The 16867-nt window shown below is 53.9% G+C and overlaps 1 protein-coding gene across 1 annotated transcript in view; it reads right to left on the bottom strand.

Annotated features, from left to right (window-relative positions):
* Window positions 1–200: 200 nt before the first annotated feature.
* ARHGEF5 (Rho guanine nucleotide exchange factor (GEF) 5) overlaps window positions 201–16867 on the bottom strand; it is a 31575-nt gene continuing 14908 nt past the window's right edge. The window contains exons 6-15 of the mRNA XM_006887272.1: window positions 11088–11248; window positions 10287–10439; window positions 9938–10067; window positions 9210–9284; window positions 8844–8933; window positions 8064–8221; window positions 6911–7072; window positions 3950–4020; window positions 1072–1176; window positions 201–373 (exon numbers count right to left, since the gene is read on the bottom strand). Of these exons, the coding sequence (XP_006887334.1) occupies window positions 201–373; window positions 1072–1176; window positions 3950–4020; window positions 6911–7072; window positions 8064–8221; window positions 8844–8933; window positions 9210–9284; window positions 9938–10067; window positions 10287–10439; window positions 11088–11248 (1278 nt within the window). The remainder of the gene's footprint in view (window positions 374–1071; window positions 1177–3949; window positions 4021–6910; window positions 7073–8063; window positions 8222–8843; window positions 8934–9209; window positions 9285–9937; window positions 10068–10286; window positions 10440–11087; window positions 11249–16867) is intronic.

The raw sequence follows: 16867 nt of genomic DNA, 5'->3' as shown, positions 1-16867 counted from the left end.
TCTCATCCTGAAGCACAGGGCCCCGATATCAGCCACCATGAGCTGCGGACTGGTTCAGCGGAGCTGGAGGGTCTCCAGTGTCTCTTCCAGTGCAGGGCCCCCCATCTGGCTGGTTCCTGAACCCCGACAGGTCGAAGCTCCACCAGCGAGGCCTGCTGCCCACCAGCTGGGGGTCTGCTGTCCACCCAGCCAGTCCTTGCTCAGACCCTCGGCAGCTCGGACCCCTGCTCCACCAGCTGCAGCCTGGCCAGTTTCACTCGCTGGGCCTCCTTCAGGTTCTGTGCGCGGACGTCCGGGTTCTTGATGAAGTCCACCTGCTTCAGCGGGAACCAGCCCCTCTCTCCGTCCGACAGCCTCACGCCCTCCAGCCAGCCTGCGGGGACAGGTGACCAGAAAGACCACGTATAGCCCTGAGCTCCCCGGGAGGTGCCTCTGTACCCCGACACTGAGCACAGAGCCCCATGGGAAGTGCAGCTTCAACCACTGACCGTAGCTTCAGGGGCTGACCAAATCCGCTGTTCCCATAGGCCCCTCACCATCACTGCTCCCCCATGCCCAGATCCCAGGAACCCCCAGACCATCACTGCTCCATTCCCCACCCCAGGAACCCCCAGACCATCACTGCTCCCCCATTCCCCCACCCCAGGAATCCCCAGACCATCACTGTTCCCCCACCCCCCACCCCAGGAACCCCGAGACCATCACTGCTCCCCCATTCCCACACCCCAAGAACTCCCACATTCCCCCAGTCCAGGAACCCCACACCATCACTGCTTCTCCATTTCCCCACCCTCCATAAACGCCCATCACCATCGCTGCTCCCCATCCCCCACCCCTCAGGAGCCCTTACCATTACTGCTTCCACCCTCCCCTGCTCCCCAGTGCCCAACCTCCCTAAAGCCCCCTCACCATCAGTGTTCCTGTCTCCCTGTTCCCCTCAGCTCTCACCATCACTGCTCCCCCATCCGCCGACAAGCCCCCATCACCATCACTGCTCCTCATTATCTCCCTGTTCCCCCACCAGCTCCCCCATCTCTACTCCCCACGCCCACCCCCCGACAAGCCCCTCACCATCATTGCTCTGCTGTGTCACCATCACCACGTCGGCCTTCTCCAGTGCCAGCTCATCGTTTTCTCGGGGTTTGTAGGCTCGGAGGCACTGCACCTGTGGGGAGTCTGTGCCGGGACAGACGGGCATCAGGTAGGAGGAGCCTGGAGCAGGCGCGGTGGGGAGGTGGGATGCTGGGGACAAGACAGAAGCCCCCTCCCCCCAGGACCGAAGCAGTGCTAGGGCAGGAATGTCAGACCACCAGGGCTAAGCACCCTCTGTCCCCAGGGAGGATGACCGAGGAGTGCCCGGCCCCCAGCTGCCTGTGCTGGCCGCTGGGTCTCCATGTTCGGTCATCCGTCTGAAGACTCGAGGGCTTTGGTGCTGGGTGACATGGCCCACGGAGGCCGACAGGGGCCACCAGGCACCTCTCCCACTGGACAGCCACTACTCGTCTGTGTCTAGTGTCGTCTCTCCTTCCCAGCACTGGCATGGACCAGGTGCCTTGAGAGGCGACCACAGTGTGGCTTCCTGTGAGGTCACTGTCCTTGGCTTGCTCATTGGGCTGATCCAGATGGTCCAGTGCTAATTTGCCTTTTATGAATCAGGGACATCCCATCATTTTGTCCCTCCAAGTCATTGCTCCCTGGTGGTTGTCATTCTTCACACATATGGCCAGTGGCACTAGTGCCCACCACACCCCATCTGGTCCATAATTGTCCACAGAGAGCCTCAGAGCCCACGCCCGAGTGTCCCTTCCTGCCTGGTCATTGCCTTCCTGCTGCACTTCTTGCATGGGTCCCCCAGGCCACAAACTGGACCCTGTGTCACTGCCCACAGTCCTGCCCCAGCTTGTCCCCACTCAGGTCTCAGAGCAGAGTGTGGCCTCAACACCCTCAGACCCCCAAAACGCAGCCAATCTGCTTCCTACGTTCCTGGGAGGAAGGGCACCACTGGCTGGGCCAGCTGTGGGCTGGGCCGGACCAGAAGAATGCCCCTGTCATGAACACAGAGTGTGTGGAGAGCCTGGAGAGCTTCAGGGCCTCCTGTCCAGGGGATGGGCATAAACTTTTCCTGTGTTCTATGCTTCCCAAACTGCCCTTTGCCCCACATGCACCCAGACCTCCATGCAGCAAGGCCCCAAACCAGACCTGCCAGCGTGGAGCTGCTCCGGGCTCCTGGTGACCTGTGTGCACAGCCCAATGCTCCACAGGGCTTCCCCGGCTGCCACCTGGGTGGAAGGAGCTCTGGTGGCACAGTGTGATGTGCCAGGCTAGGAAGGTTGTTGCTTTGAATCCATCAGGGCCCCACAAGAGAACAGGGGCAGTCTCCCCAGAAAGATTCACAGCCTCACAGACTCAGCGGAGGGTCATGAGTTTGAAATTTACTCTTAACAGAAGTAGCTCACCAGGCCTTTCAGCCACAGTTCCCCTGGGTGGGCTTGAACCCTCGACCTTTAGCTAAGTGGTTGAGTGTAAACCATCTGCACCACCCAAGGACAAGGCTGGGCAAGAGTAGAGGACCTCAGGGCTGCTTGTTGTCCAGTGCCACTCACACGTAGGACCCTAAACGCAGCGGATCAAAACCGTGCCCGGTCCTGCACTGTCTACACTAGCTCACTGTTGGTCAGTCCCTGGGCTGATCCTTCCTGGACAGGCTTCCTCTCCTGCACTGACCCTGTTTTTCCAAGCATTGACCCTCCCTGATAATACGCCCAAGGGATCTGACAAAGTCTCCCTATTTCTAAGGGACTCTCTGGCTGCTCCTCTTACAAGACACATTTGTTTTTGTGTCTTTCTCTGTAGGGGTGGGGTTGGCAGTCTGTGATGCTCTGGTGATCTTCTGGCAAGAAGCTGTGCAGCAATCCCAAAGGCAGGGAGTTCGAACCCATCAGCTGTTCCGTAGGGAAAGGATGGCCAATCCCTTCCTTGTGATTTACTGCCTCTGAAAACTCACCGGAGGGTCCCTTATGGGTTGCTTCCAATCTGGCAGCATTCAACAACGATGGCATATTTACCACTCTTTACCACAATTCAAAGGCATCAATTCTTCAGTCTTCCTGATTCGTGTCCAACTTTCACATGCAAGTGAAGCATCTAAAAGACCTTGGGTCGGGCACACCTTAGTCTTTGAGCAGACAGCCATGCTCTTCAGCACTCTGAAATCCCTGACAGATTTGCCCAGTGCAATGTCTTTTGCTTTCCTTACTGCTGTAACCAGAGCTGTTGATTGTCGATCCAAGAAAAATGAAGTCACTGTCAACTTCAATCTTTCCCCCAACTATCATGATGTTTACTGATTTAGTGGTGAGTGAGGACTTTTATTTTCTTGATGTGGAGATGTAAGCCTTATCAAAGATCTTTGATCTTTTTCAGTAAGTCCTTTAAGTGTTCTTCACTTTCCATAAGCCAGGTTTTGCCATCAGCATATTGTAGGTTGTTGAGTCTTCCTCCAATCCTGATGCTTCATTCGTCTTTATGTAATTTAGAGCTTCTTAGATTATTTGCTCAGTGTACATACTGAGTAGGTTTGGAGCAACCCTGATACACCCTTTCCTGATCTGAAAGCATGCAGCATCCCCTTGTTCAAAGGACCACTTCTTGGTCTATGTACAGATTTTGCATAAGTACAATTAAGTATTCTGGAATTAATTATGACTCCGAGTCAAATGCCTTTGGATAGTCAGTGTAACACAAATAACCACCTTTCTGGCATCCTCTGCTTTAGTCAAGCCCTATCTGACAGCAGCGAGACTACCTCCCCTGGTCCCTGGTCTCTTGAATCCAGGCAGCTCCCCTGCTGACGTACCGCTCAAGTGACATCTGACTCATCTTCATCAAGTGTTTGCTCGTGTATTTATTCCCCCGGCCCCACCATGCCTGTCCTCCAGCACCTGCTTACCATAGCATTCCAGCAGGTCCAGCTCCTCTCGGGGCATGGCCAGCGCCGAGATCCAGCGGAGCTTCTCACTCCTGGAAGGAAAGGGGCAGAGCTCACACTGCAGCCTCGTGAGGGCCGAGGGGGCACAGGCCAGGAGGACTCGTCCAGGTCAGGGACTGCTGGGGTGAGGGGTGCAGGGGGGCTGCTCACTCAGGGGCACAGCAGGACCACAACATTTTAAGATGTTTACCTTGTTTCCTTCCACATCCACACAAAAAAACCTCAGCAACATTTATGACAATCCCTGCCTTGTACAATCACTACTACCCATTTACAGATGTTTTTAGCTCCTGGTTTGTCCTGGAGAGGGTGAAGCCAGAATGCTCCCTGGAGTCAAGGATTCTGAAGCTTCGTCTGACATACTTTGGGCATGTTGCAAGGAGGGACTGGTCCTTGGAGAGGGACATCATATTTGGGAGAGTGGAGGGACGGCGCAGGAGAGGAAGACCCTCAATGAGATGGATCGATTCTGTGAGTGGAGTGGTGAGAATGAATGTGTTTGAGATGGCGAGGTTGGCACAAGATAGAACGGCGTTTAGGGCTCTTGTGCATAGGGTCGCTATGAGTCACAAGAGACTCAATGGCACATAACAACAACAACAACAAAGGAGCCCTAGTGGTGCAGTGGTTAGGGCCCAGCTGCCAGCTGAAAGGTTATGGTTGGAGCACACCAGCATTCGGAGAAGGGTGAGGCAGGCAGCTTCCATAAAGGCCTGCAGCCTCAGAGACGCCATGAGTGGTTCTCTCCAACCCCCAGGGCCACCAGGAGTCAGGATATATACACACAACAAACAGAAACTTGGACTCCTTGGATTGTGCCAAAGTTCACAAGCTCTCACTGAAAGGCTGGAGGCTCGCGTCCACCCAGAGGCACCTCGGGAACAAGGCCCAGGGTTCTACTTCTGATTCATCAGTTCATGAAGGTGCCACGGGATTCAGTTATGCTCTGACACCTCCAGGAGTAGCTGGTTACTGGCCGGAGCTTGGCGCCCTTGGGGACTTGCATTCCGAGTTAGCATGACTCTCCCTTCCCTTTCTTCCCAGGCTCCTCACCCTGACTTTCAAGTGTGGGGGGGGCAAGTCAACACTCAACCACAACGTATTTCCCACTGGGAACCTGTGTGGGGTCAAAGAACCATCTTGGTTCGCTCAGATTCCCTCCACCTCTCTGCAGGGCTCCCGGCTGACACTGCCCGCTGGCTGCCTCCAATCCAATACTGCAGGGAGGGCATCACCCCGAGACCTCAGGGAGAGTGGGACACAGACCTGCCAGCCTTTCCATTTGCCGTTTTCCCTTTGTACATGTGTGTAAAGTGGTTTCCCAGGCAACTGTTCACACATGTGCTAGTTTGTGAGTCATTACAATTCCTCGCAGTGAACACTTCCGCTCCCTGTGAGTCTCCTTTCATCGTTCTCCAGTCACAGGATGTGACAGGAGAGGCCAGTCCCCACATGCTGGGAAAAGTAGAGGGGCAGTGAGAGACCGTCGTGAAGATGGACTGACAGAGTGATGCAGCACTGGCCTTGGGCACAGCAGAGCTGGCGAGGACGCTGCTGGGCCAGGCAGCTCTCATTCGACGGCCCCTGTGTCCCCAGGAGTCGGAGAAGACTCATTGGGGCCTAACAACAACAAGATCCTCAGGCCTAACCTGCATCGATCTGAAAGGTTTGGCTTTATCTCAGTCTCTGCTTCCAACTCAGCCTGGGTAAAGGCCAGCTCACACTCTCCTGCCCCAGGAGAATGCAGCTCAAAGTCCACAGCACGGCTGGGCCTGTCCACATGGCTGGGCAGCTTGCAGGCCGCAGGCAAACATCTGCTGAGGCCGCTGCTCCTCAGTGAGCACAGGAGACAGCACGCTGGACGGGACTGGGCAGTGTCCACAACACGAGAGTCCAGAGGTTCTGGAAGCTGCATCACTTTGTAAAGAAGAGACTCTCACATTTTTCCTGCCAGCAATCATGGCGACAGCCTCTTGCCATGTGCACTGGGTTGACAGATATTATTAGTCACACCCTCAAAACTGTACGAATGTGTGCGGCCTTGTGGTTCGCTAATGTGGAGTAGGTTCTGACGCATGGTGATCCCATGACTGGTTCTTACTGTAGAAAAGATAAGGAGGTGGGGGTGCAGCCAGCAGGGCACTGTGCTGAAAGGCCACACCTGGCAGTTCAAACACACCGCTGGCTCTGAGGGTGATGGACGGCCCGGGGAGCCCAGTGGAGGTCACCCGGGCATCGGTTCAGACTCAGTGGCAGTGGAGAGACAGGAAAGATAAGGCCACCGGGAGTCTCAAGGCAGTGGGTTTTACAGACAAGATGAACACTTCACGGTTCTCAAAGTCATCACCACGATGAATGTGTGCCTGAGAGCAGGCAGCGTGGGGGGAGGGTCCAGAGCCCACCTGAGAGCAGGCAGCGTGGGGGGTGGGCCCAGAGCCGACCTCATCTATGCCTGTGCCCACCAGCCCTGGCTCCAAGGGGTCTCAGGGCGGATGTGGGGGCACTGATTACAGCCACCCGCATGCCAGCCCTCTCTTTCCTCTCCCCCCAGCTCCACCTCCTACTAGCTCTCTGGACATGGCCCTCGTGAATGGATGGACTTCTCGTAAGCTCCCACCTCCAACCTTCTGCAGGCAGGCTGTCAGTTCTGAGAGTGTGAGTCTGTCCCCCAGTGGGGGTGGCCAGCCAAGCTGCACCTGGTTTGGGGTCTAACCCCTCTACAATGGCCTAGTGCCATGGGGTCTTGGCTCTGGTCCCGGTACAGTGTCTCCAGACAGGGCCGGCCGTGCTATGCCTGGTCTTGGCCCTGGTCTATCTGCAGTGCCCGGGGAGGGGGGTGTGAGGTCTGGTCCCTCCCCAGTGCCTGAGCCTGGAGGGCCGGTGCCTACCCTGCCCATGCCCTTGTCCATGCCCAGCCCTTACTGAGTCTCCGTGCGGAAGAGGAACTCGGCCTGCGTGGCCTGGGTGCTGTGGCGCAGGAAGAGGCGGAAGAGGTTCTTGTGGGCCCCGTGCAGCTTCATCTCGCACTTCTCCCCGCGGACCTCGGAGAACGGGGCATGGTCGAACACCAGGAACCGGCTGCCCCTGCAGACACAGGGCTTTTCAGCTCTCCGCACCCCTCACAGACCAGGACCCAAAGCCCCCTGCATGGCAGCGTGCAACCCCCGGTGAACCAGACCTGCTCTTGAGTGGGGCCCTCGGCTGCCCCAGGCCCAGAGCTCGTCACTAGCTCACGTCCAGTGCAATGGACATTTCCTTGCAGAGAGCAGCTGCCACAGCTGCGTGGCACTTTCGGGCCCCCAGAGTCCCTGGTGATCCAGTTACCACCCTGCTGATCAAGAGCTGGGCAGTGTGAGTCCATCCAGGAGCAGCACCGAAGAGGGGCTGTGATCTCCATACCCAAAGCCAGTCCCTGAACAGCTCAGTGCTCCTAACACATGGGTCTTACCCAGCTTTATTCACAGATTTAGGGCCTGGGGGGAAGGGGGGGGGAGCCTGAGGGGGAGGTGAAGGGGAGGGCCTGAGGTGGAGGGGCAGGAGAGGGCCTGAGGGGGAGGTGAAGGAGAGGGGCTGAGTCAGGGAGCCTGCGGGGGAGGGCCTGACAAGGAGGGCCTGAGGGGTAAGGTATGAGGGGATGGGCCTGACAGGAAGGGCCCCAGGGCCTGGACTGAGTCAAGCCCAGAGAGGCCTCCAATAGACACACCCGCAGCAGCAAACACTAATTTTTTGCCCCCTCCCTCACACAGCCAGAAGGACTGTGTGACCCCAGACACCACTGGGGAGTCCTTTCCTCCTCAAGGCCAAGAGGGACCCACGCCTGGAGCTACCAGGACCTGCTCTATCCTGCCCCATCTGTAACACTCACACTGGGGTGCCCCCCTCCAGGCCATCTTGTTGTGTCTGTATCACTGACTGTGGGGGTGACCCCCCTCTATCCTGCCCGTCTGTAACACTCACACTGGCGTGGCCCCCTCCATCCTGCCGCCCATTTCACTGACCCCGGAGTTGTCCCTTCCCACACCCCCATCACAGACTCGGCTATTTCGCCCTAGTCCGCTCCCCTCCGATCACTGACTCTCGGGGCCTGGACAGCAGCAGGCAGTCGTTGAAGAGATGCAGGTGGACAGGGCGCGTGCTCAGCTTCCTCCGCGGCCCTGGGGACACGGGGAACTCCAGGGCCGTCAGCTCCCCGCTTTTGACCAGCCAGCGGGACTGTGAGATGAGTGGAAATATCTGCAGTCGGGGGAGGAAGGGCCTGGTCACAGGGGCCTCCCAAAGACCGGGACACAGCTCCTGTGTCCCGTCCAGTGTGGAGGACCCTCAGTGAGGTGGCTTGACAGTGCGCTGGCCAGTGGCCCCCGCCTCCCTGAACGGTACACTGGGGGGACACGAGTAGGCAGTTGGGTGTCCCATGGAGCTGGGTGGAGATGGGCGGGTCAGTGAAGGGCTGCTGTGGGTGGTCGCAGGATGGGTGTGGCCTTGAGATGAAGACCACCTGCTGGATGTGCAGGTGGGCATTTGTTGGGGGTCACAGTTGGGCTGTGGTGTTGGCATGGAGGAATCTCTGGGTGGGGAGCTGGTTGCAGAATGGGGGTTAGTACTGGTATGGTCGTCAGGGGAGCTATAGTCTTGAGACAGGGTGTAGTCACGGGAGGAGGCATGGAAGGGGGGAATGGTGGTGGAATGGAGTGTGGTCTCAGTGACCCATCTCAGTTTTGAGGTGGGAGTGAGGATTTGAGATGGGGCGTGGCCTACTGTCAGTGCGTGGCCTTGCAGTGGGATGTGGCCTTGAGATGGGGCGTGGCCTGGTCTGGGGCGTGGTCTCAAGTCCTGGGCGGTCTCAGGCCTGGCGCACCTTGCACTCAAACTCGATCTTCTGGCTCAGGTAGATGAGCTCCTCCGTGCGCCGCATCCTCTGCACGTTGTTGTTGCAATCCCGGATCAGCTGGGCGGGGAAATGGGAAAAGACAGCAGGTCAGGCGCTGTGGCCCTGCTCCTTAGCTCAGGGACAGAGCTGCGAAGCTGGCGGGGAGAGGGTGGACTTGTGCCCTGGCAGGACCTGATTGGGCGCTCCAGGTTAAGTGGGAAGAGGACTGACCAGGGGCAGCTGAGCCCCGCCTTTGTTACTCCTGTGCTCTCCAGGAGTCAGGGTGTGGGCCTAGGAGGAACTCCCCACAGAGGACGATCCTGGGCCAGAATGGACCTAGTGTGGGCTGCCTACCTCCTCCAGGGCATGGTGGGCCTTCGTGGCCTCTGCCTCCTCTGAAGAGCCAGGCTGCGTTCTTTTCAGAATGTTCTGCAGGACGATAGGGGACAGCAGCCCCAGGGTGAGGGAACAGGGACAGGAGAGATGAGGACAGGGAGACAGAAGGTGTGGGCAGAGGGGCCTGCCCACATCCGTGCCCAGGAGTGAATGCCCTCCTTGCTGCTGGATGAGGAAGGCAGGTCCCCCTGTGAGTGGACAGGGTCATAGAGGTGGGCTGTGGGGAGCGTAATGAGGAACTATGAGGGTGTGGAGGGGGCTGTGGAGGGTCGTGGACTTTAAGAGCCGTGGGGAAGGCTGGGAGGTTCATGGGGGCTGTTACAGGCATTGGAGAGAGTTGTGGGGGGTCTTAGGGGTTATGGGGGCTATAGGGAAATTCAGGGGGCTGTGGAGATGTTCATGGGGGCTGTGGGAGACACTGGAGAGGGGTCACAGGGGGTATAGGGAAATTCAGGGGGCTGTGGGCAGATTCATAGGGCTGTGGGAGGCACTGGAGGGGGTCACAGGGGCTGTAGGGAGGTTCAGGGGGCCGAGGGGAGGTACAGGGGCTGTGGGGGTTTGGGGAGGTCAGGTTCAGGGGCCTATAGGGAGGTTCTGGGGGCCATGGGGTGGTTCCCCGGGGCTTTGGGAGGCATTGGAGAGGGCTGTGAGGGGTGGTGGGGGTCCCGGGGCTTGGGGCCCAGCACCTGCAGCAGCAGCTTGAGCCGGGTGATACGTTGGAACGGCAGGATCAGGAAGGACTTGAGGGACAAACGCTGGCAGATGGGGTCGCTCTCCAGCTTCTCCAGGACCTCACGGAAGAGGCTGTTGCCATTCCTATGGGGTGGGGACACTGTGAGGGGCGGGGGCTCTGTGGATACCTGAAGGGCAAGTGGGGGACCTGACTTCCAGAGACCCTGGTATGATCGCCCAGAGGGCGATCCAGTGGACGGGACTCCACCCTCCGCAGGCCACCCCCAGGGACAGTAGGGGAGTGGAGGCGGGGAGACAGAAGAGCTCTCAGCTGAGGGTGCCGGGCAGCGGGTGGGCCCTCACATCAGGCTCTGGAAGGTGCGCTCCTGATAGGTCTGGTTTGTGACGTAAGGCAGGTAGACGCGGCGGAAGTGTGGGGTGTGGTCCAGGACCACATCACATACGTGGAAAGTGAAGATGTCCTTCTCGAATTTCTCCTCCAAGTCGGAGAGGAACCTGCATGGGACCCCAGCAGGTGTGTGACACACATGACGGGCTCCCTGACGCCTCCCCAGCAGGGAGCTGTGTGGATCCCCAGCTGCCCCAAGCTGCCATGCTGACCCCCATTTTCCAACTCCTTCCATCCTCTCTGGTTTTCTGACATTCGCCTCCTTCCCACCCCTCACCCCCATGCACATCTCGAGCTTCCTCACCCACTGTGTGTGCGTCACGGACCTGGGCACCCCTCAGCTCTGCATTCCTCCAGCCTCACCCCGACCATGACGGAGAAAGGGCTTGCAGATGGAGCAAGGAAAACAGAGTGAGGTCAGAGAGAAGAGGGTGTGAGGACCGAGTCAGAGCCCTGACCCCACTCCTGAGCATCTGCGAACAGGGCTTCCTTTGTGGGGTTAATGAAGCCTTATCAGTGTAGGACGTGCACTGAACTCAGTGACTCCCGAGACGGAAAAGTGAATTAGACACAGAGAAGCAAGCACAGAGGCGAATGACAGGCACCCTGTGAAGATACCAAGCAGCCTGGGGACAGGGACCCGCCGACTTCAGAGTCAGTGCTGGACAATCAGAGGATGAACGCATCCTCCTGACAGAGCCGCCCCCCGGGGTGCTTCCGCCCCCGCAGGGCAAGGAGGTGGAGAGGGGGCTCACATGGTGCTGACTTCGTGCACGTCCTGCAGGCGTGAGAACAGCCACTGGTGCTCCTGGTTGGACAGGGCGGCCCGGAGCTGGCTGGACAGCTGGAAATGCTCCACGGCCACATTCAGGCTGCGCAGGTAAGAGGCCTCGGAGACGATCAGCTCAAACTTGGCCTAGAAGTCAGGAGGAGGGGGAGGATGGTCAGACCTCCGCGGGCCACTGTTGAGGGACAGGTGTGGTCACACCTGACGCTGCTCACCTACTGAGGGGTGAGGGGGAGCGCAGTGGTGCTGGAGGCTGTGTGAAGAACCAGCTCCCCCCCAGGAAGCAAGGGGTAATGCCTGGGACAAAGGGAAACAGCAAGAACTTACCTTATCCTAAACCCAAGACCTACTACACATTGTCAATTCCAACTCACAGGGACCCTGTCGGCAGGGCAGAACCGCCCTGTGGGGTCCCCATGCTGGGATCTTTGTGGAAGCTGACAGCCTCATGGGTCTCCCACAGCAGCTGGTGGCTTTGATCCCCTCCATCACCCAGGCTCCTTGTGCATTTCCCTTCGGGCAATGATGACACCACAAGAGGCCTCTCCTTTGGGGACACTCTGAGCAGTTTTGCCTTTCAAAAGGCCTTTCTGATTGCAGGGGGGAGAAAGGATCTGAGGTGGGAGATGGCCCATTAGGAACTGCAGCTGTAATTCCGGACAGGAGGAAGGCCAAGACCCTTCAGAGAGCAAAGCACAGGGCCACTGTCATGTAGGGGAGAGCCTGGAAGGACTAGGTTACCACCAGTTAGAGAAGGGCTGAGGGAGGAGGAAAAGTGCAAGCTGGGAAACTGGGGTGGTGGAGTGAGAAGGTGGCTACCCTGACACAGAGGCATGGAGGGACATGAGGAAGAGGACCTTGACAGTGACCCAGCACGGCCATGGCCAGATGGCCTTCACACGCAACATGGGATAGGGCAACAAGGATCCATGTAGGTCTTCACTTCAACGCTGTGCCTCGTCCTCTGAGGGAGTACAGGGACCTCACTGTGCAGAAGGTCTAGGAGCCCAGGTGGGGCAGTGGGGACTTTGGGTTGGTAACCAAAGGTCAGTAGTTTGAACCTACCAGCTGGCCGAGGGGAGGAAGACCCCCTTCTTGATTTTGAACCATGTAGTGTCTCTTGCTCTGTTCTGACAACTGCCTCTTGGTTCAAGTATAAGTTTCGCATTAGCACAATCAAATGTTCTGGGATTCCCATTCTTCTCAGAGTCAGCCATAGCTTGTTGTGATCCACATAGTCAAAAGCCTTTGCATAGTCAATGAAGCACAGATAGACATTCCTCTGGTATTCTCTGCTTTCTGCTAAGATCCATCTAACATTAGCTATAATATCCCTAGTACCACGACCTCTTCTAAATCCAGCCTGCACATCTGGCAGTTCTCTGTTGACATATTGTTCCAAACGTTTTTGGATACTTTTCAGCAGAATCTTGCTTGCATGTGATATCAATGATATTGTTTGATAATTTCCACACTCTGTTGGGTCACCTTTCTTTGGAATGGGAACAAATATCGATCTTTTCCAGTCAGTGGGCCAGCTGGCTGTTCTCCAGATTTCGTGGCACAAATTAGTGAGCACATCCAGGCTAGTGTCTGTTTGTTGAAATATGTCAACTGGTATGCCGTCAACTCCTGGAGCCTTGTTTTTTGCCAATTCCTTCAGAGCAATTTGAACTTCCTCTTTCATCACCACAGGCTCTTGCTCATGTCATTTCATGAAATTCTTCTGTGTCAGCCAGTTCCTTCTGATACAGTGAGTCTATGTACTCCTTCCATCTTTTTTTTTTAATTATTAATTTTAATAGACATTTACAGAGGTTTTGGATTTCCATTCATTCATTGCTGCACTTTTCCCCCCACTCCTTCCATCTTCTCTTGATACTTTCTGGATCATTTAATATTCTGCCCAAAGTATCCTTAAGTATTGCTTCCCATGGCTTGAATTTGTTTTTCAGCTCCTTCAGCTTAAGAAACACTGAGCGAGTTCGTCCCTTTTGATTTTCTGACTCCAGCTCTCTGCACATTTCATTATAGTATCTTGCTTTGTCGTCCCAGGCTGCCTTTTGAAATTTTCTGTTTAGCTATTTCTTGGTTTCTTCCTTTAGCTTTGGCTTCTTGGCGCTCTAATGCAATATTCAGAGTCTCATCTGACATCCATCTTGGTCTTTTCTTCTTTTTCAGCCTCTGTAACGATCTTTTGCATTCTTCATGGACGGTTTTCTTGATATCCTCCCAGAGCTCATTTGGTCTATGCTCATTGGTGTTCAAGGCCTAAAACCTGTTCCTGAGATGGTTTTGAAATTCGAGTGGGATAGACTTAAGATCAAATTTTGGTTCCCATGGACTTGATTTAATTTTCCTCAACTTCAGCTTGAACTTGGGCATGTTTCCATAAAGTACCATTGTGGTGTTAAGGGCTTTGTTGTTGTTGTTGTTATGTGCCATCGAGTCGCTTGCGATTTCATAGCGACCCTATGTACAACAGCCCTAAACTCCGCTCTGTCTTGTGCCAATCGCACTGCCTCTGACACTCCCATCCCAATTACCCCAGTCACTGAATCAATCCACATCATTATCCAAAATTATTTCCATATCCATTAACTCACTTTGCCATGTGGATGGGTCTGACTATGTAAATAGGGCACGCTGGCCTCTCCACAAGGGGACTGGCTAGTCTCACCCATCCACAAGGGGATTGGCTGGCCAGTCCAGCGGGGGATTGGCTATCTTGCCATTAAATTGAGTAGATCCAGCAGCAGAGAGAGAGAAACCTCACTGCAGGCAAAAGCGTGCCCAGGCTCATGGGAGCAACAGCAATAGCAGCCAGAGGAGAGAACCAGAGAGCTGACAGAAGGCGTGGACCCTGGGATGGATACTCCAGAACCAGCGCCGAGTGCCTTTGGCTCAAGTTTATTGGAGGACTCGGGGGGATGAGATGGGGTAGAAGGCAGAGCCAATACTGACAGGACTGAGAACTTTAAAAAAAAAGATATTTAAATAAATTTATTGTGATATTGAAATCCATCCTTGAGTTATTATTCCTGTTATTTTTTTCACTTTATTTTAATGAAAATTTATGGAGATTTTGGATTTCCATTCATTCATTGTTGCATTTTTCTCCCTGAGGACCGAGAACTTTTAACACTGGCCTAGAACCATGAAGCTTAAGGCTGAGGTGCCTGCGAGCACATTTTGAAAGCTACCCTGACTGTATTCTGTTACTAACCTGAATTACAGCCTTTTGACTTCCTCACTGTGGTTCTGTGTGATCTGTAACCTACCACATTGGATTTTGGATCAAGTAAAACAGTAAAATTGATATTGGGATGAGAGATGCAGGAGAGTGTGTGTGGGACACGTCTGATCTCATGGGAATTGGTTTTGTGCTGTTGATGTTGTTGATGGGGACAGTTCCCATTTGTGAGGTTGGTACAGATCAGATATGGCCATCCCTACGCGACCCTTTCTCTTTTTACATCCATCCATCCCAAAGTTCTTCTGTTCAAATGTTACATTTTCCAACTGCCGGAAGGAAAAGAATATGGCACTGTTATCTATCCAACCATGTACTAGATGCTATGCTGAAAGTGGGGTGTTATGAACTGAATTGTGTCCCACTTACTTGTCAATTCTAACATCTACATCTGTGGTGACAATCTCATTTGGAAACAGGTTGTATTTGTTATATTAATAAGATAGAATTAGTGTAGATTATATCTTGAGTCCATGGACTGCCAGGAAAACAAACAGATTCATCTTGGAGAGGATTAAACCAAGCTACTCCTTAGAGGCAAGGATTCTGGAGCTTCGTCTGATATACTTTGGACATGTTGCCAGGAGGGACGGGTCCTTGGAGAGGGACATCATGCTTGGGAGGGTGGAGGGACAGCGCAGGAGGGGAAGACCCTCTCTGAGATGGATTGATTCGGTGACTGGGGTAATCGGGATGGGTGTGTCAGAGGCGGTGTTGTTGGCGCAGGATAGAGCAGTGTTTAGGGCTGTTGTGCATAGGGTCGCTATGAGTCGCAAACGACTCGATGGCACATAACAACAACAACAACAACATATCTTGAGTCATTCCTTTCAGAGATATAAGAGATTAAACAGAGATGAGGAGGAGAGATTCCAAGTCACGTGAAGATCTATCAAGGGTAGAAGCTCTGAAACTGAGGACCTTTATCCAATCTGATAGAGAAAAAGAGTCTTTGCCTAGAGCCAGCACCCTGAATTAGGGCTCTTAGACTTCTTAACGAGGATATAGTAGACTTCTGCTTGGTAAAACCACTCATTTGTGATCTTTCTGTTCTAGTATATCACTTGAGAAGGATGGGCAATCTCCTCCCATGTGATTAACTACCTCTGAAAACTGCCAGAGGGTCAGCTATGGGTTGGTCTGACTCGAAAGTACGCAACAACAACAACAACAACAATATCACTTGAGAAGTTGGCAATGAGATCTATGAAGAAGTAAGTGGCATTAGGATCAGAGGAAGAATCAACAACCTGTGTTATGCAGATGACATGCAACCTTGCTTGCTGAAAGTGAGGATGACCTGAAGTACTTGCTGCAAAAGATCAAAGAATATAGCCTTCCATATGCACTGTATTTCAATGTCAAGAAGACAAAAATACCCACCACTGGACCAGTAGGCAATATCATGATCAATGGAAAAAAAAAGATTGAAACTATCAAGGACTTCATCTTAGTTCGCTCCACAATCAACACCCCTGGTACCAGCAGTCAGGAGATCAGGAGACGTATTACATTGGGAAAGTCTGCAGTCAGGGACCTCTTTAAATTACTGAGGAACAATGATCAGCTTGAGGAGTCAGTTTTGAGGAGCCTGATTTAGACCATAGTCTTTTCAATCACTTGTTATGTCTCTGAGAAATGGACAATGAATAAGGATGACAGAAGAAGAATCCATGACTTTGAACTGTGGTGTTGGAGAAGAGCACTGAATATCCCATGTTGTTGCCTCAAGAACAAACACAGGTCTTGGAGAAAGCGAAGCCAGAGTGCTTCTTGAGGGGAAAGGTAACAGCTTCATCTCACATACTTTGGGCAACTTGTTAGAAGAGGCTACTCCTTGGAGAAGGACATCATGCTTAGGAAGGTGGAGGATGAGAGAAAGAGAATAAGCCTCAGCCAGACAGACTGACACAGTGACTGCAGCCATGGTCTTGAGTATATCAGAAATAAAGAAGATGGCACCGGATGGGACACAGTTCAGTCTGTTGTTCACAAAGTTGCTATGAATTGTACTTGACTCACAGCACCTACCAACAACAACATTCGAGGGATAATAGAAAACTAAGAACGTGAGCAGAAGCACAACCACGTGACCAACTGACTGGATGAGATCTTGATTTGTTCCCATTCAAAGAAAGGTGACCCGACAGAGTGGGGAAATTCTTGAACAATATCCATTGTTGTTATATGCAAGCAAGATTCTGCTAAAGATTATCCAAAAACGACTGGAACAGCACATCAACAGAGAACTGTCTGAAGTGCAGGCTGGGTTTAGAAAAGGCCGTGCTACTACAGATATAGCTATTGTTAGATGGATCTTGGCTGAAAGCAGGGAATTCCAGAGGAATGTCTAGCTGTGTTACATTGATTATGCAAAGGCGTTTGACTGTGTGGATCATAACAAACTGTGACTGACTCTGAGAAGAATGGGAATCCCAGAACACTTGATCGTTCTAATGCGAAACCTATACTTGGACCAGGAGACAGTTGCCAGG

The sequence above is a fragment of the Elephantulus edwardii genome, unplaced genomic scaffold, assembly GCF_000299155.1.
Source record: "Elephantulus edwardii isolate Elephantulus edwardi_28Jun2011 unplaced genomic scaffold, EleEdw1.0 scaffold00055, whole genome shotgun sequence".
Classification (NCBI taxonomy): domain Eukaryota; kingdom Metazoa; phylum Chordata; class Mammalia; order Macroscelidea; family Macroscelididae; genus Elephantulus; species Elephantulus edwardii.
This window is presented reverse-complemented; position numbering and strand designations above follow the sequence as displayed.